The sequence below is a fragment of the Carcharhinus amblyrhynchos genome, chromosome 27 (genome assembly GCF_965287045.1).
Source record: "Carcharhinus amblyrhynchos chromosome 27, sCarAmb.v2.hapA, whole genome shotgun sequence".
NCBI lineage: Eukaryota > Metazoa > Chordata > Chondrichthyes > Carcharhiniformes > Carcharhinidae > Carcharhinus > Carcharhinus amblyrhynchos.
Genome location: NC_137350.1, coordinates 21,713,619 through 21,736,452, shown reverse-complemented (window position 1 = coordinate 21,736,452; position 22,834 = coordinate 21,713,619). Strand labels below are relative to the sequence as shown.

At 38.9% G+C, this 22,834-nt stretch overlaps 1 protein-coding gene across 13 annotated transcripts in view; it reads right to left on the bottom strand.

The window, feature by feature from the left end:
• Window positions 1-575: 575 nt before the first annotated feature.
• hdac5 (histone deacetylase 5) overlaps window positions 576-22,834 on the bottom strand; it is a 303,715-nt gene continuing 281,456 nt past the window's right edge. For all 13 annotated transcript variants that reach the window (XM_080213636.1, XM_080213634.1, XM_080213639.1 and 10 more), the window contains 10 exons: window positions 21,845-21,952; window positions 16,754-16,809; window positions 16,143-16,230; window positions 15,669-15,788; window positions 14,152-14,249; window positions 11,277-11,395; window positions 8,404-8,537; window positions 7,905-7,989; window positions 6,662-6,815; window positions 576-4,344 (listed from right to left, as the gene is read on the bottom strand). In XM_080213636.1, coding sequence (XP_080069762.1) covers window positions 4,305-4,344; window positions 6,662-6,815; window positions 7,905-7,989; window positions 8,404-8,537; window positions 11,277-11,395; window positions 14,152-14,249; window positions 15,669-15,788; window positions 16,143-16,230; window positions 16,754-16,809; window positions 21,845-21,952 — 1,002 coding nt within the window. In that variant the 3' untranslated portion in view covers window positions 576-4,304. The remainder of the gene's footprint in view (window positions 4,345-6,661; window positions 6,816-7,904; window positions 7,990-8,403; window positions 8,538-11,276; window positions 11,396-14,151; window positions 14,250-15,668; window positions 15,789-16,142; window positions 16,231-16,753; window positions 16,810-21,844; window positions 21,953-22,834) is intronic.

Here is a 22,834-nt window from a genome sequence, read left to right as displayed (position 1 = left end):
AGTTTACCTATCATCAATAAGCTTACAAGTTGAGCAACCAATTAGAAGTAGTCACAATTCCCAGCCTTTTCTCTCTCCAATTATTACTAAAGCCCTGACTGCTGCTGTGATATGGTTCCACTGATCCTGTCCCCGTGAACTGGTGATTCTTCGGGCATGAGAGCTTTGTGACTGCAGGTCATCACAGTGGTTCTAGCCTATGAACACCTTTCCAATGGAATCACTGGGCTGCAACTGCAAGCGAGAACCATGCATATAATTCATTCCCTTGGAAGTCAGCTGAAATGAACTGATGGAGCCTCATTGCTGCCCACTGTAGACTGGTGATTAAGACTGGTACCTTCTTGTCTGTAGGTTGAAGAGTTTATCAACATTTTATAACAGTTCCACAGCACCACAAGTTACATACAAGTATTCTAGAGCTGCTATCATTGTGGAAGCCTTTTTGTTCTGCAGACAGCAGTTCCTTTCACCCTTGTGCCATGATTTAAATTGGCAGCATATTAAACTTCGCTGAATATTTTACATTTCAAAAATGAATACATTAGATGATTGGAGACATAGACACATTTCGCCAGAAACAAATTAATTTATTTACACAAACACAAATGTTATAACATGATACAAAATACTGGACTCCAAACAATACAGAAAGGGAAGATGGAGTGAGAAAGGGAGAAGGAAATCTGAGATTTACATTAGTTTAAATGTGACAAAAATTATAAACAACTGCTACGACACAATACTGTTAATAAATCACTGTACACACACTTAGCACTTCACCTAAGTACAGACATTAAACTTATTGACAATTCTATTAGTGACACTGGGTGGTGTCAATGGATACAAAAACAATAAAAATGTGGTTTAAATGTAAATTTAACAATTTCTGTAGTTATACATTTGAAAATAAATTCAAATAGATTGTTGCCAACACAGCAAGGAAATGGTTATAGACAGACTGTTTCACCACATCGATACATCCATCCTCCAGTAGATTCTAGATAAAGGCTTTTACCTCATAGGAACAAGTATATATCAAGGCAGAATAAAATAAACAGGAAAAAAATTGTTCCATAGTCAATTATGGTTACCAAGACTGTATTGGTGAAAAGGTTACAGCAACACAGTACAATTTATACACAAGCCATATCTGCACTCTGCTGTTATACAGTGTAATTATTAATGTATGTTATCAAAACTTGCTTCTTTGTTCCTCCAACAGAGCTATCTATTTTAATTGTAAATTTGAACACCAAGCTATACCCCAGTGGATAGTCTAGCATAAGGAGTTTTGGTGAAGCAACTGTAGAGAACCCTCGAGGGAAATAATGACTGCAACTCTCCCAGTTAGAATGCTTAATGGACCAGATATTTAATTAGAATGGCCTTTTTTATTTTCCTTTTTTTTAAATATTGAATTTGATTCTGTTGCAGGTGTGTTTGATGGAACAAAAAATATCATGAAGCAAGTCCATCTATCACTAAAATCTACAGGATAGGTCCTGGAAGAAGCATTTTCCAGACACTAGGCACACATTGGGAAAAAAAAAATCAATATTTGTACAGGAAACCCAGTTTCACTGTTTAAACACATTACTTTCTCCATCTTACAGCTGAGCAGTCATGCTATATTCATCTTTAAACTGTATTTAAAACAATGTAACAGCACAATTTTTTGTACAAACATTAAGATCTGAACAAATAATTTAAGCAACCTCCCATCTTCACCCCAATCTTGTACATTTATAAGGTCACCATGAAAACCACATTTCATTTCAAATCACACTAACTTTAGCTAAGGAAATGGTTCCTTTCGTCTCGAAAGCTAATATGTTAATGCTGCAGCATTCTCGTGGTCAGAAAAGCCCATCCAGTGGACCCCTAAATCAAAGCAACTTCATGTTAAAACTTTCCATCACTTCATAAATAAAGGAATGAAAACAGGATTCAGCTAAAACTAAGAGGAATGTATGCACAACTGTTAAAACCGGAATTTTCAATTGCATTCCAGCTCAGACTTTAACATTACTATATCCACCCAAAGTCATTATTGAAAAAGTTATAGTATTTATCCACCCAAACAGCAGCAAATCTATGAATTTAAACAATATATTCTATATATACAATATTTATATTGTATGTCTTTAAGCCAGAAATGTAAAATATATTTTGTTTACTAAAATACATCAATACCAAGCTGCTTGCGTGAAAAAAACACCATTTTACAAAATTCACGCCAATATTGCAGATGGCAAGTAAAGCTTCATTTACTGTTGTGAAATGCACGTACTGCACTTGTATTACCCTCTACGGCCAACCCAAGTACGGCAGCAAATCTTTAGTTAACCTGCATTGAGAGGCCCAGCCCTTCACTTCAAACATTTACAGATTCACTGAATCAATCTTATAGCTGTCTGTCTACTGTTTACAACACCTACCATGTACAACACAGGTCCCAGTCTGTCATTCAAGGTCTCTTTGATGTTATTTTTCTATTTTTGTGAGTATTGGTTTAACAGCAGGACAAAGTCCACAAACATTCATTCAGTCATGGTGTCGCTCACCTATTTCTCATCTAGTAACATGTTTTTTTTCTACTGGTGAACCTATAAAACCTACTTCTCTACAACTTCTACATTATTAAATATTTATGTTCTTGCACAAACTAATTTGTGAAACCCCTTCACTCTTTTACCAGGGCCCGCAACTTGGTTTCTTAATAAACTATTTTACCATGTCTTGGATTATCTGCCAAGGTAGTAAAAAGTTTTGACCTTTAAAACACTAAATCGACATTCTTTAAAATTTAGTGTGTAATGAAATGGGTGAAATCTTCCCCATCCACTGTCCAACTAATTCAATCATTTTGCTTACTGAGCTATCCTCCGTAAGCCTTTAGAAAAATGAATCTGTACAACTCGTACTGCATAACACATCTGTTCAGTCACAGAAAAAATCATCAGGTTATCAATTTGCTTCCATCTGGACATTAAATTTAATGCCACAATTTAACAACCATTGTACCCGCACTGTTAAAAGCCTGCTAACTTAATTAGTTTGCTCTCCAGCTTTAGAAAAGCATTAAGATTAAAACATACATCATTAATGGCCTTCTTGATTGAAATATATGGACTAAATTCTACCAATTATGAGTTAGATGTTCAAATTAATCACTACTCTTTTGTGAAGGAAAATAGTTAAAAGAACATCTTAGAAATTCAGCTGAAAATATTCCAAAGTTAGACCTGAAGTCCAAAAAACTCAATCTGGTTCTCCTTTCTGGGTGAACCACAATACAATAGCAAACAGCAGACCACCTTACTGAGCAGAAACTGCAATCTCCTTAAACAGGTATTAGGATTAAAAAAAAAACCAAAAATAACAATTTTCACAATATATAAACAATAAAATTGTATGAAAATTATATCGAGTTAACTTCTTTTGAAATTTAAAGCTTTTAAGGTAACAAAGAACAAAAGGAACCAAAATTAGGTTTCTTCAAACAGCAACCAGAGAACCTCAAAGGATGTACACGACAATATTACAAGACTATTTACACAACTCAACAAAACAAAACTCATCAGGATAACAATTGGTCATCAGCAAATACACAAATAAAGTTTAAGAAATATTACAAAAAGAAATAAATAAATCAAACCAAATGTTTATACAGAGAGGGCGACTGTTCATCATTGCGATTAAAAGTAGCTGAAGATTTTTCAATCGGGTGATCATGTCATTTTTGACTATGTTCCAAAATCCAACAGCAGTGTTTCACTGATGTAAATTAAGGCATTTAAAAATGAAGTTGTGAGTTTCAACCACTTTTTTAAAAAAAGGCACAAATTTCCTTTCAATTCTCCTGACAAAATTATTATGCTGCTTCCTCTCCATCCCTTTTTCTTTCCTGCTTTTCAACATCCTCCAGGAAGCAGGCTTATCAACTCTCATAAGCATTTCAAACGTTAACATCTTACCACTGCACTTAGGCTAGGGATCTGAAATCAAAGCCTCAAGTGTTTTGTAACCTTTAAAACATTATTCTCCCTTAAGGGAGAACAGATGAACTTTGAAGAAATACAAAGCTGCGGTGTCCCTTTAAACTCTTCCAATTTCAGGTCTTCAAATACAGACAGATTGGCTAGTGAATCTAGCTTGAAGACTAGATGTTTTTCACAACAGTTCAAGTTCAATACAATAACACTGTCAGAGGCAGACAATGGACACTGTATGTCTGATAGACTTTAAAGGAGGTTACAAGAAAGATTCACACAGGTGACAGTAATATGACCATTGGCACTTTACATTGCTGGCTCTTCTTCCATTGGTTCATCCCCCTGCCTAAAGAAAAAGGAAAATAATTTATTTATCAGCGCCACAGATAATGCAGTTACAGTGAAAATCCCTGAAAATAAAGAATATGTACCAAAGTTCTTTCTAGGTCTTACAACAGAAGTGATCAGAAACAGAGATCTATCAAGTTTCAGAGCTGTTTTTAATACATTTTTCAGGTACTTTAATTTCACTTAATTTAAAAAAAAATCCCTGGATATTTTCCATATTTAGCTTAAACAATCCAGTTGAGCAATGAGGTAAATTAATATTTTCTGGATGAACACCTGGGAAAAATCAAAATTAAAAAACAAAATCAGTCAAGGTGTATTCATTTGTTCGTTTCTGTTAGCAGAAATGTAGGTTTTAAATTTATTTGGACAATTTATATAAATATTGCTTGATGATAAACAAAGGAGGAAAGATCACAGATCTCACATTCTCTCTCTAAGGGCAGCTAAAAGTTGCACAGGACCAAATTTTATGTCAGTCAGGACTGGAGATTTCAGGAATCATTAGGCAGAAAATTCAATTTGGGTGGAAATAGCAAAATTATTAGAATAAAATCTTTTCCTGATAATACAAAAAAATCTGCATTAATGAATTAGTCAATGTATTAAAAAAAGTGTGACTCTAATGCTGAAAAACAGAATGATCAGGTTACGTTGAAGTATTATGAATTTTAAATTGCAAACTGTATTTTAACCCTCAGAATTAATTTAAAAACAGAAAATGAAGATTATACAGATGTATCTTGGTCAGAAACTCAATAAGTTCAAGTGAGCTCTTATACAAAGAAAGGCTAATTTGGGGATACCATGGAAACTAGTCCAATGGCTTCACCTGGACTTGACAAACTTACAGCTTTACAGTCCATGTGTTATGAGGTCAGGACCACTGGTTGTTTGAACATGGCATTACATCTGGAACTATCAAGTATTCTATTTATACAATGAAATTAGTGCTGAATAGTGCCAGCAGATACTAAACATTAATGTTTCAAAGTCAACTATACATAAACCAATCAATCTGGTGTAGGTTCTGACAGGTATGGAAACTTAAATGTATGTACCCCCCCCACGAGGGAGTCTTAATTCTTTTAAAAAAAACAAATAACTCTGTGATAGCTCAGTAAAGTAATTCAGCGAGAGACTGAGCCAGTAAGATTCCAGGTTTGAACCGAGTTTGTTATCTACTCTTGGTGAGAGTATCAATGGCTTTCAACAAATCAGCTACTGTGTTTCTGGATCAGGAGAGAAAAAAAATAAAGCACAATTTCTATGCTTGATCGATGTTCGAGGGTCAGTTTTACAAAACGCAAATGCACAAACATCGAATGAAGGTCAGATCAGGCATAGCTGCAATGATCTGTGATCAAATAGATTACCTTCATTGGAGAGTAAATGGCCATGGGGAATCAAGTCCAGTGATGAATTAATGCCTCAGCGTGAGAAGACCAAAGTGACATTGACATTTCTGCAAATTACGCCACTGTTGTGAGCAGTCAATACACAGGGTCGAAGGTTGAAATCTTGTAAAATTTGCCAATTCTTTGTTGGTGCATCTTCCAATGCATCAAGCTGTAGCTAAAGCTTGATTCTGATTGACAATTGGATCATAAATTCGAAGCAGTATCCGCATCCAAAAGGGCCCGCAAATTGTCCTCTCAAAATCCCTTTCTCTGCTATTAAAGCCATACTAATAGAAGTCGCTGATGCACACAATATGACATTTGAAGACAATGCAGGCATGCAGTTAATGAGGTGAATAAACTATGAACATGGTCTGTCCCAGATTTATCTCCAGACTTGCTGGTGACTCTGCCACTTGGCAATGACTTGACTTAAAATGTTCCATGTTTACCAAGCACATTTCTAACAGGACAACAGCCATTTACTTCAGAAGCTGCCAAGAATCCAGAGCACAGAAGGCAGTATTGCTGCCAGTGGGAACACAGGTTTATACACTTATGCCATGCTGGAAGCAGCCCTATCACATTAATGAGTCAGAGCTGCAGGCCATAATCATAGCTACAGCGATCTAGAAGTCCATACCATTTAAAGTGCTAGCAAATCAAAATCTACTTGTACCTGATTCTACCACAAATAGTACTTCATGAACAACTAAAAACTGGATGGTGGGTTGATGAGTCTCATTTGCTAAGTCATATCAATTGGCCAAGACCACGAACAAATTAAGTTGCTGAACCTGAAAGTGCCTCTTCCACAAATTACAGGAATAACCAAGTAGACTTTGGTTTTGAAAAGCAACCATGCTAATTACTTCACACTACTATGAAAAAAAAACAAGTTTGATGACAAGTTACCTGGCCTCTGGTTCAGAACTGCTCTGTGCAGTGTCGACTGACAGAGAGGCTAACGCTGTAACAGTTTCTGCTTCTTCTTTTTCATGCTTTTGGGCCTCAAGCAGCGAGTAGCCTACGGTGGAAGCATAGCGCTTCACCGAACTCCAGTGTTTACCTGCAAGTCAAATTACAATGGTTTGGAACATCTGTCAAATGCTTAGCTTAATGGAACATATCTAACTATAACCAATACATGGTGTAAATAAATAGCAATGCTGTAAACGGATATAAAATGAAAACTGTGCACCATGCAAAAATTAAACAACAACCATCCTTTCTCTTGTCAAGGTAGAGAAGGCAATTAAGAGAATGATTACAATCATTTCAGATCATAGCTAAGCCTGACCATACTCTGAATGCAACCTTTTTGCATGTAAACTTTACTGAAATTTGATTCCCCCTCTAACCCTATTCCAGGGGTGTTGAGGCAGAGATCAGTTAACTAATCATCAGAAACAAGAATCAAACAGAAGACTACTTGCATTCTGGCTTTACTGACTAAGCCACTGGAATGCCTTAATTTACAAATTGACCTGGGACTGCACAGCATTATCATTGCTAGTCGAGAGTAACTCAGGGCCATTATATAGTTGGACAGTATCTGTTCTGACTGGTGCTGAGGAAGCTGCCTTAGCAAAGCACAGATTACGCTGTAGAAAAATGCTTCAAATGGAGGCAGCTTTGTACATGACAATGAGCTTGTTCTGCTTACGTTGCAGGATCGATTTCAGAACAGTGGTGGCAACATAGCAACAACTGCCCCTGCACACTTCCGGGTCCGTTAGGCAACTGCAACACATAGAAGTACCACAAAATTTGCGGCTTTCAACAGTCACTGAAATTGATGGTCTGCAAAGGTCAGGAATGCAAAAATTTGTACAGGCGTGCTGAGCTCTCAGAACAAATGACAGTCACGCACGTGGCTGCTTCTGCATATTTGTAGCAGCTTAGGTTTGATGAGAACAAACTGGGGAGTACCATCATTGGTTAATTTTCAAGACTACAACTGTTGGCAGCGCAATAACTTGAAGGCAGCATGAAAGAGCTGTCGTTTCGAAATTTAATAGTAAATTTGTCCAACTTACGGCTTTGAAACAATTGATCAAACACAAGGAAAAATAATTCACCATCATTCTTGTCATACAACCTGACGTTTAGGCACATCAACGTTTTTATATAAGCAGTTAGATTAGGCACAACTTACTCTGAATTTCAATAACTTTTTCTAGCGATGCTACAGCATTTGCATTAGGTTTCTGTTGAAGTATTTCTTGCGGAAGAGGATCAAGCTGGCAAGTAAAAATGAATAATACATCATTATGAACATAATTACTCCATCATTGCCTGGCAATAAATAACCATGAAAATTTTATTTTCAGATTTGAGTAAATGAATAAAAAGCAAATTTCATTACTTCTCTATGATTTTAAGTTCCAAAAGCTACTAGCTGAATTTGTAACGCACAGTCATCCAGTCAAGTATGTTTATTTACAAAACAAGATTGTCATGGGGAAATTCTATGTCCCAAAGGCTCAAAAAGAATTTAGCTGAATCACAGGAATTTTTTCGATGACAATATTATCTTTAAAGTGCATTCTCCACTTCAGTATACCAAGCAAGGATTGTCAGTTTAGCACCTATGCCTGTTAAGTTAAAGCAGTATGTTTACAGCGTAATCTGGTTTTGATTTTGACTGCACATACCTCATTACCCAGCAGGGCTGAAACGCAGGACTCGGATGCATCACAGATGGCAGTGAGATCATGTCCTCCTTCCAAAGCAAGAACCACACGTCCTGCAGCTAACTTCATCAGCTGTTTGGTCAGGTAGCCAAAACCTGAGAGAGAAATGTGTATGAGGTACACAGTCTAACATCTATGAAATAGCTTTTTTTCTCAAATCCAATTTCTACGCACGACATTTGAGAATGGTTTGTACGGAAATATACCCCATCATTAAATGAAATCATGCCCTTGAATATAATTTGAGATAATTAAAAACACACAGCAATGTACATTACTCTTCTTGCTTAATCCTTTGAAAACACACATATTCTTGGACATAATGGCAATTTTGTTCATGTTTCAAACTTAGAGCTGCTTACTTTGATTTGTCAAACTCCATGAAATAATTTATTAATTTAGTATAGAAGTCTTTTATTATTCTGATTTTCTTTGCTATCAATTTGTCATTGTTGGCATCCATTCATCTATGAAAGATGATGAACATGCAGCATACAATCCATTTCAGATGTGGTGTCTTCAAATGGTACATCATCACCAATAGCTGAAGAGGCTAATTATTGAGAAGCAGGTTCTGCCACCAGCATCGCACATGAAGCTTCTAAGTGTTGGTATGGACTGTTGTTTTGGTGTTGGTACCTTTTGCCAAGTTGATCTAGCCACAGGTCACCCAACAGGACAAAGCACTATTTTTCCCTGTCATCAATTAATGATTTCCAGATGGAATAATCAATATTTAGAGCCTCCAGGCTATGCTTGCACACATCCTTGAAGCAGAGCCTTGGGCATCCCACTGCTCCAGCTACTTCACCATACAGAAAGTCCTTGCGTATGCAACCTTCTTCCATCCTGCTGATGTGCCCAAACCAACAAAACTACCTTCTGATGATGCGTGCGAACAAACTTGGGAGCTCTGCCTTTGAGAGGACAGTTGCATTCATGATTTGGGATGTACCCACAACGCGCAACAGATGGCGAAGATGGAAAATTGTTGAGCTTCTTTTCTTGATAACTGTAAGTCATCCATGTTTCACAGTCATGCAACAAGGTGCTGAAAACACAGACTTTATAAATCATCCACTTGGTTCTAAGGGCCAGCTTCATGTTACTCCATGTGTGTTTCGTGTGTTGGCCGAAAGTGGTAGCTGGTTTCCTGTGTATGCATCAAGTTCTGCATCAAGGGACAGACTGCCTGTCACTGTGAACCCATAATAGTAGAATTTGCTAACCAATGCAGTGGGGTGTTATTTAGTGTGATATAAGTGTCACTTGCAATCATATTAAGGCAAAGGGGGCAGGAAGGTGGATGAAGATGACAGACAATGGAAGACAGAGGGAAGACCAGGGAAGGGTAGCTGGACCATGATGAGGCTGCATGCAAAGCTCACAAACAAAGGGATACTACAACGCTTACTGGAAGGAGTTGCACAAAACCTTTGGATGCAGTGGGTCAAGGTCCAAGCGGGGCGTGGACACCTCACAGGTGATGGGCTAAGGGGGGGAAGTGATTGAATTGAGGAACAGATTTCTTGAGCCCGCTAGCCTTTTTCCTCTGGATTGCTGACATTCTGCATGGTCCAGTGAAGTTAGATGGGCTGGAGAGAGTCACATGAGTGTGCTGGATAGGTTTTAAATATGATGCCGGGACCTTCAAACCTACCAGCTGACGGCAGCAGACAAATAAGCTGCCACCCCACCATGTGAATCAGAGGGGAATGGCGCCACTGGAGAGCCCACCACTGCACTTAACCTCAGAATGAGAGAATTTCACTGTGCGCTGTGGTATTTAAACTGAAGATTACACTTTTAAAATTGAATAGCTCAATTTTAAAACACACATTCATTTGGTTAATTATACTTCTTTTGCACACGCAGTCAAAAGAAGAGAAATGGAATTACTTATTTATTTTTAAAATATGAACCTGTATTATATTTATCTCAGTTTGGTGCTGATAGCAGTTTTAAACTAAGCCTGCTAAGTGGAACACTATAATCTTTAAAAATTGAGAGAATTTTAAATAAACAGGATGCAAAATAGTTTCTGCAAAAGATCTGGACAGAAGTGGCACGCAGATCTTTAAAGCTGAAAAGAGAAATTTGTGTTTCAAGTACTCCGTGGTAACACAAATACTGAAATCTGCGAACTGGGTTATTTCTACAAGTTAGAACCTGGGGCATGATAAGATTCTCACCACCTCCAATAAAGTGATGGCAATGATTTAAAGCAGCACTTTTCAAACTTTTGGAGGAACCACTACAAATACTGATATATTTCTGGCAGCCCCCACCCAAACTACTGAAACATATTTTCAGTTACCCGAAGGAAAAGAAAGTGCTATTGTTGCAGAATTTATTTTATTCTTTTTCCATTCGACCATTGTACTCTGCCCTAGGGAAGGTGCTGGCAACTCAAGTCTCATACAAGATACTTATAATTTTTATCTTTGGAGTACTGTCTCCCAGGTGAGCCACTTACAACCGCTATTTACAACAGGAATGGGTCGACTTGCACTCATAGGACACATGTATTTCAATCCAGTTTTCAGAGCTGCCACTCTGGTTTTTCCTCACCGGGGCCATTGGAATAGAAGCCACATCCTATCCCTCTCTCCCACTCAGGCAACAATGTTAGCAATGAGCCAGTGATCACTTTGGACATTTAAGGCCTATAAGGAAAAATCAGTAAAATGTGGAGATGAAGAGTGATAGTAAAACCTGTCTGGTCCTTGGTGTCGGTATTGCTGATTTTTTTTTGCTGAGATTTGAACATTTTGAACAGGTTATTTTTCCTTCTGAGTAACTTTCAGGTTACAAATTTTGCTGTTGCAACTTACATTTGGCAGTTGCAGAGTATCCACCAAGTGGTGAGGGATGTCCTTCCACAGCATCAAAGCCAGCAGACACCAGCACAACATCAGGAGAAAACTCATTGGCAATAGGCATCACAACAGTCCTAAAACGAAAAGAAAAACTGCATAATATCCAACTGCAGATACACCTACCTGCTTCATATTCAAAAGGCTATATGTGGCTATAATTGCAACAGCTGTCGGAAGCACTACTTAGTCTCTCAAATTTTTACTATTAACAGTTAAAAAGAAAATCCTGCACCCTTTTCTAATTTATCTCACTGGGGCAAAGTTTACTTACTTTTAATTTTAAGTACTAACAGATTGCTCTGGGTAAGCTTTAATTTTTAATAGTTTTCAATTTCAGCCCCTTCAGGTTTACAAAAGGGACACTGTCTCTTTAATGCCATTCAGGAAGCAGTTTGCTAAAACACAAGAATGAGTTCATGCCCATGAAATGGTTGAACAGTAGGTGGCTGCTACTCACATTTAAGTGACTCTGGACTAACAAATAACACATGCCCATATGGTGTAAACTTTAGCCCAATAGCATTTATCATCAGTTACACTGGCACCATGGCATATACAAAGCACATGCAATTCTAGGAATTGTGTGCCTAATGTAAATTGTCGGACATACTGAAAACCAATCAGTTACAAAGCAGGTTCTTTTATATTTGTAGCTTTCGACATAAGAGTTAATTCAACTTGTGCAAATTAAAGAACAAAACAATACTCTTAATGCATTATGCAGAAAACTATGGAGCCAAACAGTCCAGCAAGATCTCCAGTTCAATATTTGTTCTTTACCAAATTAGTTGTGGTTCTGATGAAGAAACTAAAATTTGCCTGAATGTCTTCAATGGCAGCATGGTGGCACAGTGGTTAGCACTGCTGCCTCACAGCACCAGGGACCCGAGTTTGATTCCTGGCTTGGGTCACTGCCTGTGTGGGGTTTGCACATTCTCTCCATGTCTGCGCGTGTTTTCTCTGTGTGCTTCTGCTTCCTCCCACAGTCCGAAAGACATAGTGGTTATGTGCATTGGCCATACTAAATTCACATTCTGGCGCCGGAGTGTGGTGACTGGGGGATTTTCGCAATAACTTCATTGCAGTGTTAATGTAAGCTTACTTATGGTACTAATAAATAAATGGAGCCAAGGAAAAGCAAGTGCAAGGGAATTCTGTTAGCTCTTCAGCTCCCAATTGCTGCCCAGCAACCTGTGCTTCAAAGGTATACATGTAGCAGTCCAGTAAGGACAGGATCCACCTCCATTGCAACAGCCTCCGTGGTCACATGAAGAAATACTACTGGGCAAGATTTTAGCGACTATCAGAACACATGGAACTAAACCACAACAAGTTACCATCTTCAGAGAGACAGGAAATAAAAGTATATTCTATTGTTTATTTTCATGCTATAGGATTTCACTGTTGACTAACAGATATGAGCAGCTCAGATAGCAATCATGAAGCTGTTTCAACTGAGGAAATGAGTGCATATGCCATTATAATCATCCTCTCTCTTTAGGAAGCACAGTAGTACATGATACCAAACACAGCGGAAATTTGTCCTGCTCATCTGGCCTGTAGGTTCCTATCACCCAAGAGTATCAAAATCTTGGTCACTTCTGGTTAACAAAACTAAAGGTCTGCTGAATAAACACAGGGTCCTTATAACAAGTAGTCTTTTCAGGAACAGTAAAAATAGCAGCGTATGCATTAAGCCTACTGAGAATTTACAATAAGTGTTGTGAAGTCTAAGAAAAGCTCTTTAACTCAAGCAATTTAGATAAAGTTTTCTTGCACCAGGTCAAATTGATGTTGTAAAAGTGCAGTTTGTCTGCCATCATTCCTGTTATTATTCAAGGCCTTGATATAAGTGTAGCAACGCTTACACCTTTTTTTGTTTGCAAACAAGCAAACAGCAGACATATGGCCTTTAAAGTCAGTAAAAGTCAGCTGAACTCAATGATTGAAAGCAGCGCAGGGATAATTTTCTAACATCAAACAATGATGGCCTCAAAGACAGCAGCTGGAACTACACAAGTGTAAGAACGAACCTAAGTCTACAAAATTTGTGATATGCTGGGTATGCAAAAAGGAAAAAGGGCAGCCTTCTGGATTTCATTATATTCAATTATCTGATCCAACTCCAGCCTGACCCTGTAGCATGCAAGCAAGGAAATTTGGCTTCTAGTCTGTTTAGTGTTATGCTGCCTGAGGCTCTTGACCATTTCCTGGAAGCCCCCTTCTCCAAATGTTAGTTCCTTTGAATAAAATGTTTTCCTGAATGCTATCCTTTTTTTTGCCTGCGCTTTATTGGATTTGTTTCCCCCCAAAATCAACTGATTTAGGAAGTATTTATTGATAGTTCTTGTGAGAGTAAACTATTAGGCTGTCACAGGTTTAAATACACAACTCGTACAACTAACAATCGCAGCTCAGCCACTCCATTTAAAATTGCTGCAGTGTTAATTACATGCAGGTGAACACCTGAAGCAATATTCTAAGCCTGATTTCACCGAAAGTAAAATAATTATGAGGTTCAGAAAAATAACTTAATTGCTGCAATCAATCAATATTTAACCTTCGGGCTTTTAAATTAAAACTTTTTGTGATTTGCTTAATGAATTTGTCTCCATTTTAGTTGCATTATTTCTTTTACTAGTAGACAGTTACATCCAGGGCGTCATGAATGAACACAAGGTGACACGTAGGTGATGTGGTGGGTTGGTGCTGTGGTGTAGGTCCTGAGAGAAATACAACAATGTCAGGTGAACATATTATCAAGAAAAATTATCTTCTAAATTAATCTGAAACGGTTTTCATACAATGACTTCAAGCAAAAAAATCTCACCTGAAAGCTGTCAAGTACTCTACATCTCCATTAGAGGGATCCACCCCACCTGTCCAAGCAATATTGACATTGAATCCTACTCCAGGTCCTGTTCCAACCTTAAACAAAAATCATTAAGCAAAATGAGGAAATCTATTCATAAAACAAAATCATAACCAAATGACGCAATATTTTGTTTGGTAAATTTTGCTCACTGAGTTTAAAGATTCTTACTGCTGGGGAAGACATGGAAACCAGTGATGTTAAAACATTACAGTCTATTTCACTTATTGCCTCGGGCCCAACACCAAGCGTAACAAAATGAAATACAAAGTCGATTAAGAGGCAAGCTGGTTGCATTTTTCTGGTGAATCTTGTCATTTGTTCATAGGATGCAACCATCACTGGCAAGATCAGCATTTATTGCCCAACCTTAATTGTCCTCAAGAAGAATGCTTTGAATCACATTCACTGTGGAGAGCTCATAGAAAAGACAAGTTTCTAGTTAACTCAAATGCGCCAGCATGTGTTTACAGCTAAAAGGAATTAGATTTCCGGGGACAGGCCAGTATATAAACAGTGTCACACCATTGTGCATCACAGCAATGCTGTATTATGATACGCATTTGACTCTCAGCTTCTACTCCAGCTGTTACACTGGATCTGACACAAAGTTAGTTGGCTGACAGATTCCCACCTTGGGTGAAGCTTGCTTGTGGTAGTTACGACCAAATGAAACAAAATTTGGGCACTCTATACTATGATTGTCAAGTCAAATTTAGGCCACTTTAAGTTGAAACTCAGTTTACCTGAAAAACCACAAGTTAAAATCAATGCATAAATGTGCGTACTGATGACACTAGAATTTGTAGACATCGGTATTAATTGTGGCTGCAGTGTTGGCACTGTATAAACAGGGACACTACTGTAATGTTAATAACAGCATCTGTATTGAAGGGCAGATGGACTTTGTGACTCTGACAGCAACCTCTCTCAGACATCGCTAATGTGTGTAAAGGGGATTGCGGAGTTGGGTGCAATGGCAGCACCGCATAGTGTTTCTGTTCCAACATCTGATATTAAGCTTAAATGAAGAACACCTTACATTTTTAAACTATTCATCTAATAGTCAATAATGTCATATTCCACAAAAATATATGGATCTTAATTGGTACATTGCAACCTTTAAATAACTCAATTTTTCAATAAAAGTAATTGCATAATTAAAAAAATATATATTTCTGTTAGTTATAAATGAAATTAGTGCTTGTGCATTTACTAATTAAATTTTCTGAAGGTTTTGGAATAATTGGATTTTAAAAAACTATCAATTTATACAATTAATAATTTTAATTATGAGTAGGAATAGTTCCTTGCCCATTTTTCAAACTATGTTACTTTAGAACATTGACATAGAGGAAGTTGATAAACGTAGGTTGTTGATTAGGTGACGCAAATGTGTTTCAAATGCTTCCAAGGAGACATTATACACAAAGGGTTAATAAGCATCACATTTTTAGTAGTTGGCAACAACTCACTTCATCTGGGGCACCACTGCCAGGGAAGAAATTTCCATCATCATACCGGTGAAGAGAAATGTACAACACATTAGGGTCACTGTAAAAGGCCTGCTGTGTACCATTTCCATGGTGAATATCCTACAAGGAATGGAAACAAAGATATCAGTTTCAAAAGCATAAAAATAAAGAAACATCTTCTTCTGATTAATTTCCTGACTCTTCTAACAAATTATTTTTTAATTAGCCAAGCCAGGTCACGCACTCTTTGTGTTGGGAAATGTTGCCTTAGGCTTTGAGAATTTAGATATATAGATCTAAGTTTGCCGTAAGATTAAATCATTCTTTCGGAAATTCTCTTGAAGTAAAATTTAAGTTGGATATCATTGTTCCAGATCCAAAAACAGGCATTCATTTTTAAACTGCAACCACCACAAAGAAGTCAATCAATTTTTAATTTTGCTTAGAATGCTTTTGGCAGAGTGCAATACATACCCAGTCCACAATTAAAATTTTTCCAACGTTAAGTTTTTGCTTAAGTAGTTTGGCAGAAATTGCCACAGAGTTGAAAAAGCAAAATCCCCTGGAAGAGAAAAATGAAAAAGTTGGAAAGTAAATTTAATCAATCGGTAATTACTACTACTTTGTTTAGCAGGGCTATAGATTATGTATTGCCAAGAAGAAAGCAACTGATCTGAAGATCATAAACATCAAAGCGTCAAAACGTATGCAAGTTACTCTCAAGATTGCCCTACCAAACTACTTATTTAAATTATTAAAATACTCTTTTTTTCAAAGAAATTTGGATTTAAACTTGAACAAACTTTTTAACAAGTCCATTTAGTTCTGGTGTCTTGAGTGAGAAATAAATTGGACCATTGCAATCCAAAATTAACATACAATAGCATGGTTATCCAACTCAATTGCTTTTTATTTCACAAGTGAAGAATGCTGCCACTATGTATGCAGATATATTAGTTTGGCTCTGTGCATGTATTGTTCTATGAAGACAAATTTTGTTAAAGTACATCAGAAGCTGTACGACCTATAAGAAATTAATTTAATGCAATGTTTCATTGCTCAGAAGATTCTTGGTATGAACTTACATTGCAGTGGATTCTTCTGCATGGTGCCCTGGTGGTCTGACAACAGCAAAACCATTCTGTGTAAAGCAAAATCAAATGTAGATTGTGAACTTATATTTTACACAAATGTCAAACCTCAATTCCTATGAAAATTAATTTGCATACCCAGCAGGTTCACTTCCTAAAATGAAAAAAATGATAAAAGGCTATTTAATTGCAGAGCAGGAAACACACCAGGTCTCAGGTTTTCCTGGGGACCTGCACCATTGTAATGTTGTAGCTACACCATAGGGATCCTTGAGTGGTGCAGAAGAAATAAACAATAGAGTGGGTGACTTGCACCATTAATTACACCCTTCGTATTTTCCTGGAACTTCCACCATTATGCTCACCAAAAACAATTTAGATGGTATTTATAACTCTGCTCCAACACCAAGATCAATGATACTCGCCATTTTCTTGCACTTCAAGTAATTTTCACACCACAGCTGCTTTGAAAAATAAGATACTTGTGGCATAATTTATTGACTTGAAATACACTCTCCGTATGTTCAGTGTGATTTTCTGGACTGCTTTCGTTGCTGGTGAGGGGGGTTGAAGAGGAATTTTACTATCTCCTTCCCTCCTATTGGGCCTGGTTATTTTCTCTCTCATTTAGTGATTATATGGCTACAGGAGACGGGTAGTATTTAGTCACGATACGCCTGGAATTATGCTTCAGTTACACAGGCATGGGTGAGACCACATCTCGAATAGTGCGCAGTTTTGTTTTCATATTTAAGGAAGTAAGTAAATGTGTTGGAGGTGGTTCAGAGGAGGTTTACTGGATTAATACCTAGAATGAGGGGGTTGCCTCATGAGAAGAAGTTAGGCAGTCTGGGCTCATTTCCATTGGAGTTTGGAAGAGTGAGCAGTGGCTTGATTGAAGTATATAAGATGCTGAAAGATGTCGACAAGGCGGATGTGGAAAGGATGTTTCCTCTTGAGGGTAAGTACTGAAGTAGGGGCCACTGTTTTAAAAGTAGGGGTTGCCCTTTAGGACAGAGACGAAGTGAAATTTGTTCTCTGAGGGTTGTATCATTTTGGATCTCTGTTTAGAAGGTGGTGGAGGAAGGGGATGTTGAATTTTTTTTTCGATAGATAGGCTCTTGTTAGACAAGGCAATTAAAGGTTACTGGGGGTAGGTGGGAATGTGGAATTAGAAACTCAAGCAGACCAGCAATGATCTTTGCATATGGTGGAGGAGGCGTGAGGGGCCAAGGGCTGACTTCTGCTCCTGTTTTGTATGTCATATGACATTGGGCAGGCTGGATAGATAGATCAGCTTCTCTTTTCCAGTCTGTTATTTTTATATTTGTTGTTAAATGATATGCTAATATGTTTGCTGATCAGGATTAAATGCAAGTTAAGTTGTTAAACCATTGCAATATCACACCAATAAAACTGTAATACTATGTTTTTCTTTTAAGTATGTTTATTTTTATTGCTATGAAGAGTATTATTATTTTGGAACAGCAGTGGAAACGCTTGCAGAAATAAACTTTGTTGGAGCTACAGCAAAACCTGTTACAGGAATATTGGTCCCTCAACTCAAAAAACTTAAGGACTTAGCCATGACGCTGGCCCCAACTTTTACCTCATTAAATTAAACTATTCTGTAACAGGGCAAAATGTCAATTTTATGGACCCATTAATCTAATAAAATACACAGCACTTTTTGTTTAATTCTTTCATGGGATGTAAGCATGACTGACAAGGTCAGCACATATTACCAAATTCTAACTACCCCTGAGAATGTGGTGGTGGCAAGCCTCTTCTTGAACCACTGCAGTCCATCTGGTGTAGGTACACCGACAATGCCGTTAAGGAAGGGAACTCTAGATTAAGGTTGAAGGAACATCGGTATTGTTTTAAGTCAGGACAGCGTGTGGCTGGCTTGGAGGGGAATTTGCAGTGGTGGTGTTCATCTACTGCTTTTGCCTTTCTAGATTGTAGAGGCTGTGGGTCAGGAACTCACTTTGAAGGAGGCTGGGCGCAATACTGCAATGCATCTTGTCGATGGTAACGTGTCGTGGTGGAGGAAGTGATTGTCTAAGCCAGTGGATGGGTGCTGATGAATCAGGTGACTTAATCTTGGATTGTATCAACTTCTTGAGCGCTGTTGGAGTTACACTCGAGACAATACACATCTCTTTAACCTGTGATCAGTGCTCCTTCCACACACATTGTCAGCCACTTTAGACTTGAACAGCAGGTTAGGTGTAAAGATTCGCATTCTAATCAGTAATCTCTAAACTGTCTGTGCTTTATATGCTCTGTCCGAGGCCAGAACTCTCCATTCACCTGACGAAGAGGGAGTCCCCTCGAAAGCTTGTGAGTTTACTATCAAATAAATCGGTTAGACTAAAACCTGGTGTTGTCAGACTTTTTACTGGAGTTACACTCAACCAGACAAATAGAGATAATTCAATCAAACTCTGGAATTAGATAGTGGACAGACTTTCAAAGTCAGGGAATTACTTGCCACAGAATTCCCAGTCTCCAACCTGCTCTTGTAGCCAAGTCTCGGAAAGACAAGTGTGTATGTGTGTGTGAGAGATGTGTGCGTGCATGAGAGAGAGACTGTGTGCATGTGAGAGAAATGAGGGGCGAGTACTTGCGTGTGTGCGAGAGACGAGTGCTCGTGCGCGAGAGACGAGTGCTCGTGCGTATGTGACAGATGAGTGTGTGTGAGGGAGAGAGCGAGATGAGTGCTTTTGTGTGTGTGTGTGGCGAGTGCGCTTGTGTGTGAGAGAGACAAGTGCATGTGCGTGTGAGAGACGAGTGCGTGTGAGAGACGAGTGCGTGTCAGAGAGAGACAAGTGCGTGCATGTGATAGAGAGATGAGTGCTGGTGTGTGTGTGAATGAGAGAGGCGAGTACACACCTGTGAGAGACAAGCGAGTGTATGTGTGCACGCGCATGAGAAACAGATGGAGAGCGTTCATGAGAGAGATGGAGAGTTTGCTTATATGCGAGAGATGTGAATGAGTATGCACAAGAAAGAAGGACTGTGGGCGTGAAAGAGGTGTGTATGAGTGAGCCAGAGAGAGAAAGAGAGGGTAGAGTGAATCTATGTATCTGTGAGTGTCCAATTCTGTGCATTGAATTTTCCCAATTTGAATGAGTTATAGGTTCAGTCTGAAATCTGCATGTATTTCTCCAGATGTACAGCCAAGGTTTCATTCCAGATTTTGAGGCACTCTATGCACAGAGAATTTGGGGCCTGATTTACATTGTCAATCTAGCAGAATGGGGTCCCTCAGCCAGCAAGGCTGCCTCCACAGAGATCGGGTTGCCATATTTAAAGGGCACCCCAATCTGTACCTGACTATAAACATCTCCACATGGACATGGAAGAAACCCCTCATGTATCAGGGCGATAACCATTCCCCCATCCCGAACCCGCAAGCGTTAAGGCGATCCTCTCCCCAACCCCCAACCACATAAGCATTGGGACACTCTCCCCTCTCACAGGCCTCGGACTCAGCCCACCACTCACAGGCATCGGGAAGTGCACCCTCCCCATTCGAGGAATCTCCTCAAAAGGGCTCCCCAGGGAGTCAGGATGGCATTAGCGGACATGTCCTGTACCACCTGGGGACTATACTTACCTGTGCATTCCCAGATTATATGCTACATACTGATAATAGGCTCATGCCCTTCCTGGGCCTGAACTAACTGTGCCATAGGAAAGGGGTTGGGAAGATCATGTTCGAAAATCTCGCCGGTGCAAATGCGTTTTTGGCCTCTTATGAAATTTAGCCATCATTACGGGATATAGGCCCGCAGCTAATGCAGTCGCTAAGCTGCGGCCTGTGTGTCTGGGGAGACAGGTGGGAGTGTATGTGTGTATCCAATATAAGAATCCAGTGTTCCAGAAGCACTTTCCCTGTTTGAATCAATGGAGCAGCAACACTCCTCCCATTAGGGATGACAAAGAGATAAAACTTGTGTACATTTTTTAATACGAGAACTTCATAATTATATTAAACATATATGTGTAGGAAATAGAAAATACTTCTGTAAAACAGATATTTATATGTCTGTACCTATGTGTGAAAACAATAATTTTTGTGGTTTGGCTCTAAGAATGTTTCTCAGGGGGTTCCTTCTGTACTCTTGGGAGGTTGAAATATTTAGGAAGCCCTGTACATGGGCAATGCCAACTAACTCATTTTGCACCATACTGGAGTAACAAATATGCTAATTGCCCAATCGTGACCACCATGCTGAACAACAGTGTCAAGCTGGAGGTGAACAGGGAAACACTGCTACTGCCTGGGAGGTGCCCACTTCACTGGAGTTGGGGCATTGTTCCTGGTGTTCCCAACAATGCCAATTTAGGTCTTTTCTTGAAAAGTTTTATTTAATTATATTATTATAACAAAATTATGTGTTCCCCTGCTTAGAATTAAACAGTGAAATCATGTTATTTAATATCCAATGGGATTCAAGCTCAGCAGTTCTTGAGTTCAGCCAGCATATATCGAGATGAAAAAATGCCTGATGTACTTAAAATTTTGTGAAATGATTGTCCCATTTTATGGTATTTTTCTGCAATGTTTATACTTGCTGTAAAATTAGCCATAAATGGGATGGTGCATTGACACTGGGCATTAGTGTAGGGAGCTATTAAACAATGGAGTGCATGCTTATATCAATATTTCCCTCCACATCGCGAATTCCTTACAATACCTGGGGCATTAAGATATACAGTTGCCAACAGCAAACAATAGGGGGGGGGGGGGGGGGGGGCAAAAAAATTTTCAAGCCACCTTGGGACATTCTCCACACTTTTTGGTGCTCGCGGAAAGAAGTAATTTGTCTAAGCAACCCTTCAATTGGAGGCTGATTGAAAACATTTTCAGAGGGGAAACCTGATTTTTCAATAAATTATGTTGGAAAGCAAAGTTAAAAAAAAACCCTAGAGCTTTGCAGCTATAAACTACACCTGCTGGAAGCTCTAATATTTATATATGGATACATGGAATACGCTATTCAGCTTTTACAATCTGTGAATTTCCAATAACGTGCCAGATTCTTGTAATAGGTGCAATGTTCTTGGTCTCACCTTGAGCTCCCCTGCAGCCACCTTGAATGAGAGTTCAACGACGCAGCCAACAGCCATGCGAACAGCACTAGAGGAATGCATTTCATTCCACACAGTGTCACTGTCCACCTGCAAAGAGGAAAGAAATCTTACTTTCCAAGATGCCACTTAACAAGTAATATAATTGTCAATTCAGTGCAATTTGTTCATCTAAAATAACTACAGCATTTATATAGCCCCTTTGGTGCAGGAAAACTTCACAGATGCTTTATCAGCTAACCATTGATGCAGGGACAAAGATGATGTCAGGATGCATAACTAAAGGGTTACCTAAGGGGAGTGGGAGATGCTAGAATTGAAGAAATGTCAAGTTCTGGAGGATCGTAGGCCTTGTGTGCATGCAGTGAAAGATAGAGCTGGAGCTGTTACACACCATACACTTTCAATTAGAAAGATACACATCATAACCACATCATCCCGCTCAGAAAGGACAGTAGGACTAGAGGGCACAGCCTCAAGATAAAGGGGGGCAGTTTAGAACAGAGTTGAGGAGGAACTTCTTCACTCAAAGGGTGGTGAATCTCTGGAATTCTCTGCCCGTTGAAGTGGTGGAGGCTGCCTCGCTAAATATTTTTAAGACGCGGGTTGATAGGTTTTTGATAGGCAAGGGGATTAAGGGTTATGGGGAGAGGGCGGGAATGTGGAACTGAGACACGACAGATCAGCCATGATCTTATTGAATGGCGGGGCAGGCTCGAGGGGCTAGATGGCCTACTCCTGCTCCTATTTCTTATGTTCTTATAACCATGCACTTCCAAAATCTCAATAGTCACAGTTTCAGACTGCTCCTATACATAAGAACATAAGAAATAGGAGCAGGAGTAGGCCATCTAGCCCTTCGAGCCTGCCCGGCCATTCAATAAGATCATGGCTGATCCGAAGTGGATCAGTTCCACTTTCCCGCTCTCTCCCCATAACCCTTAATTCCGTTGTCTGTCAAAAACCTATCTA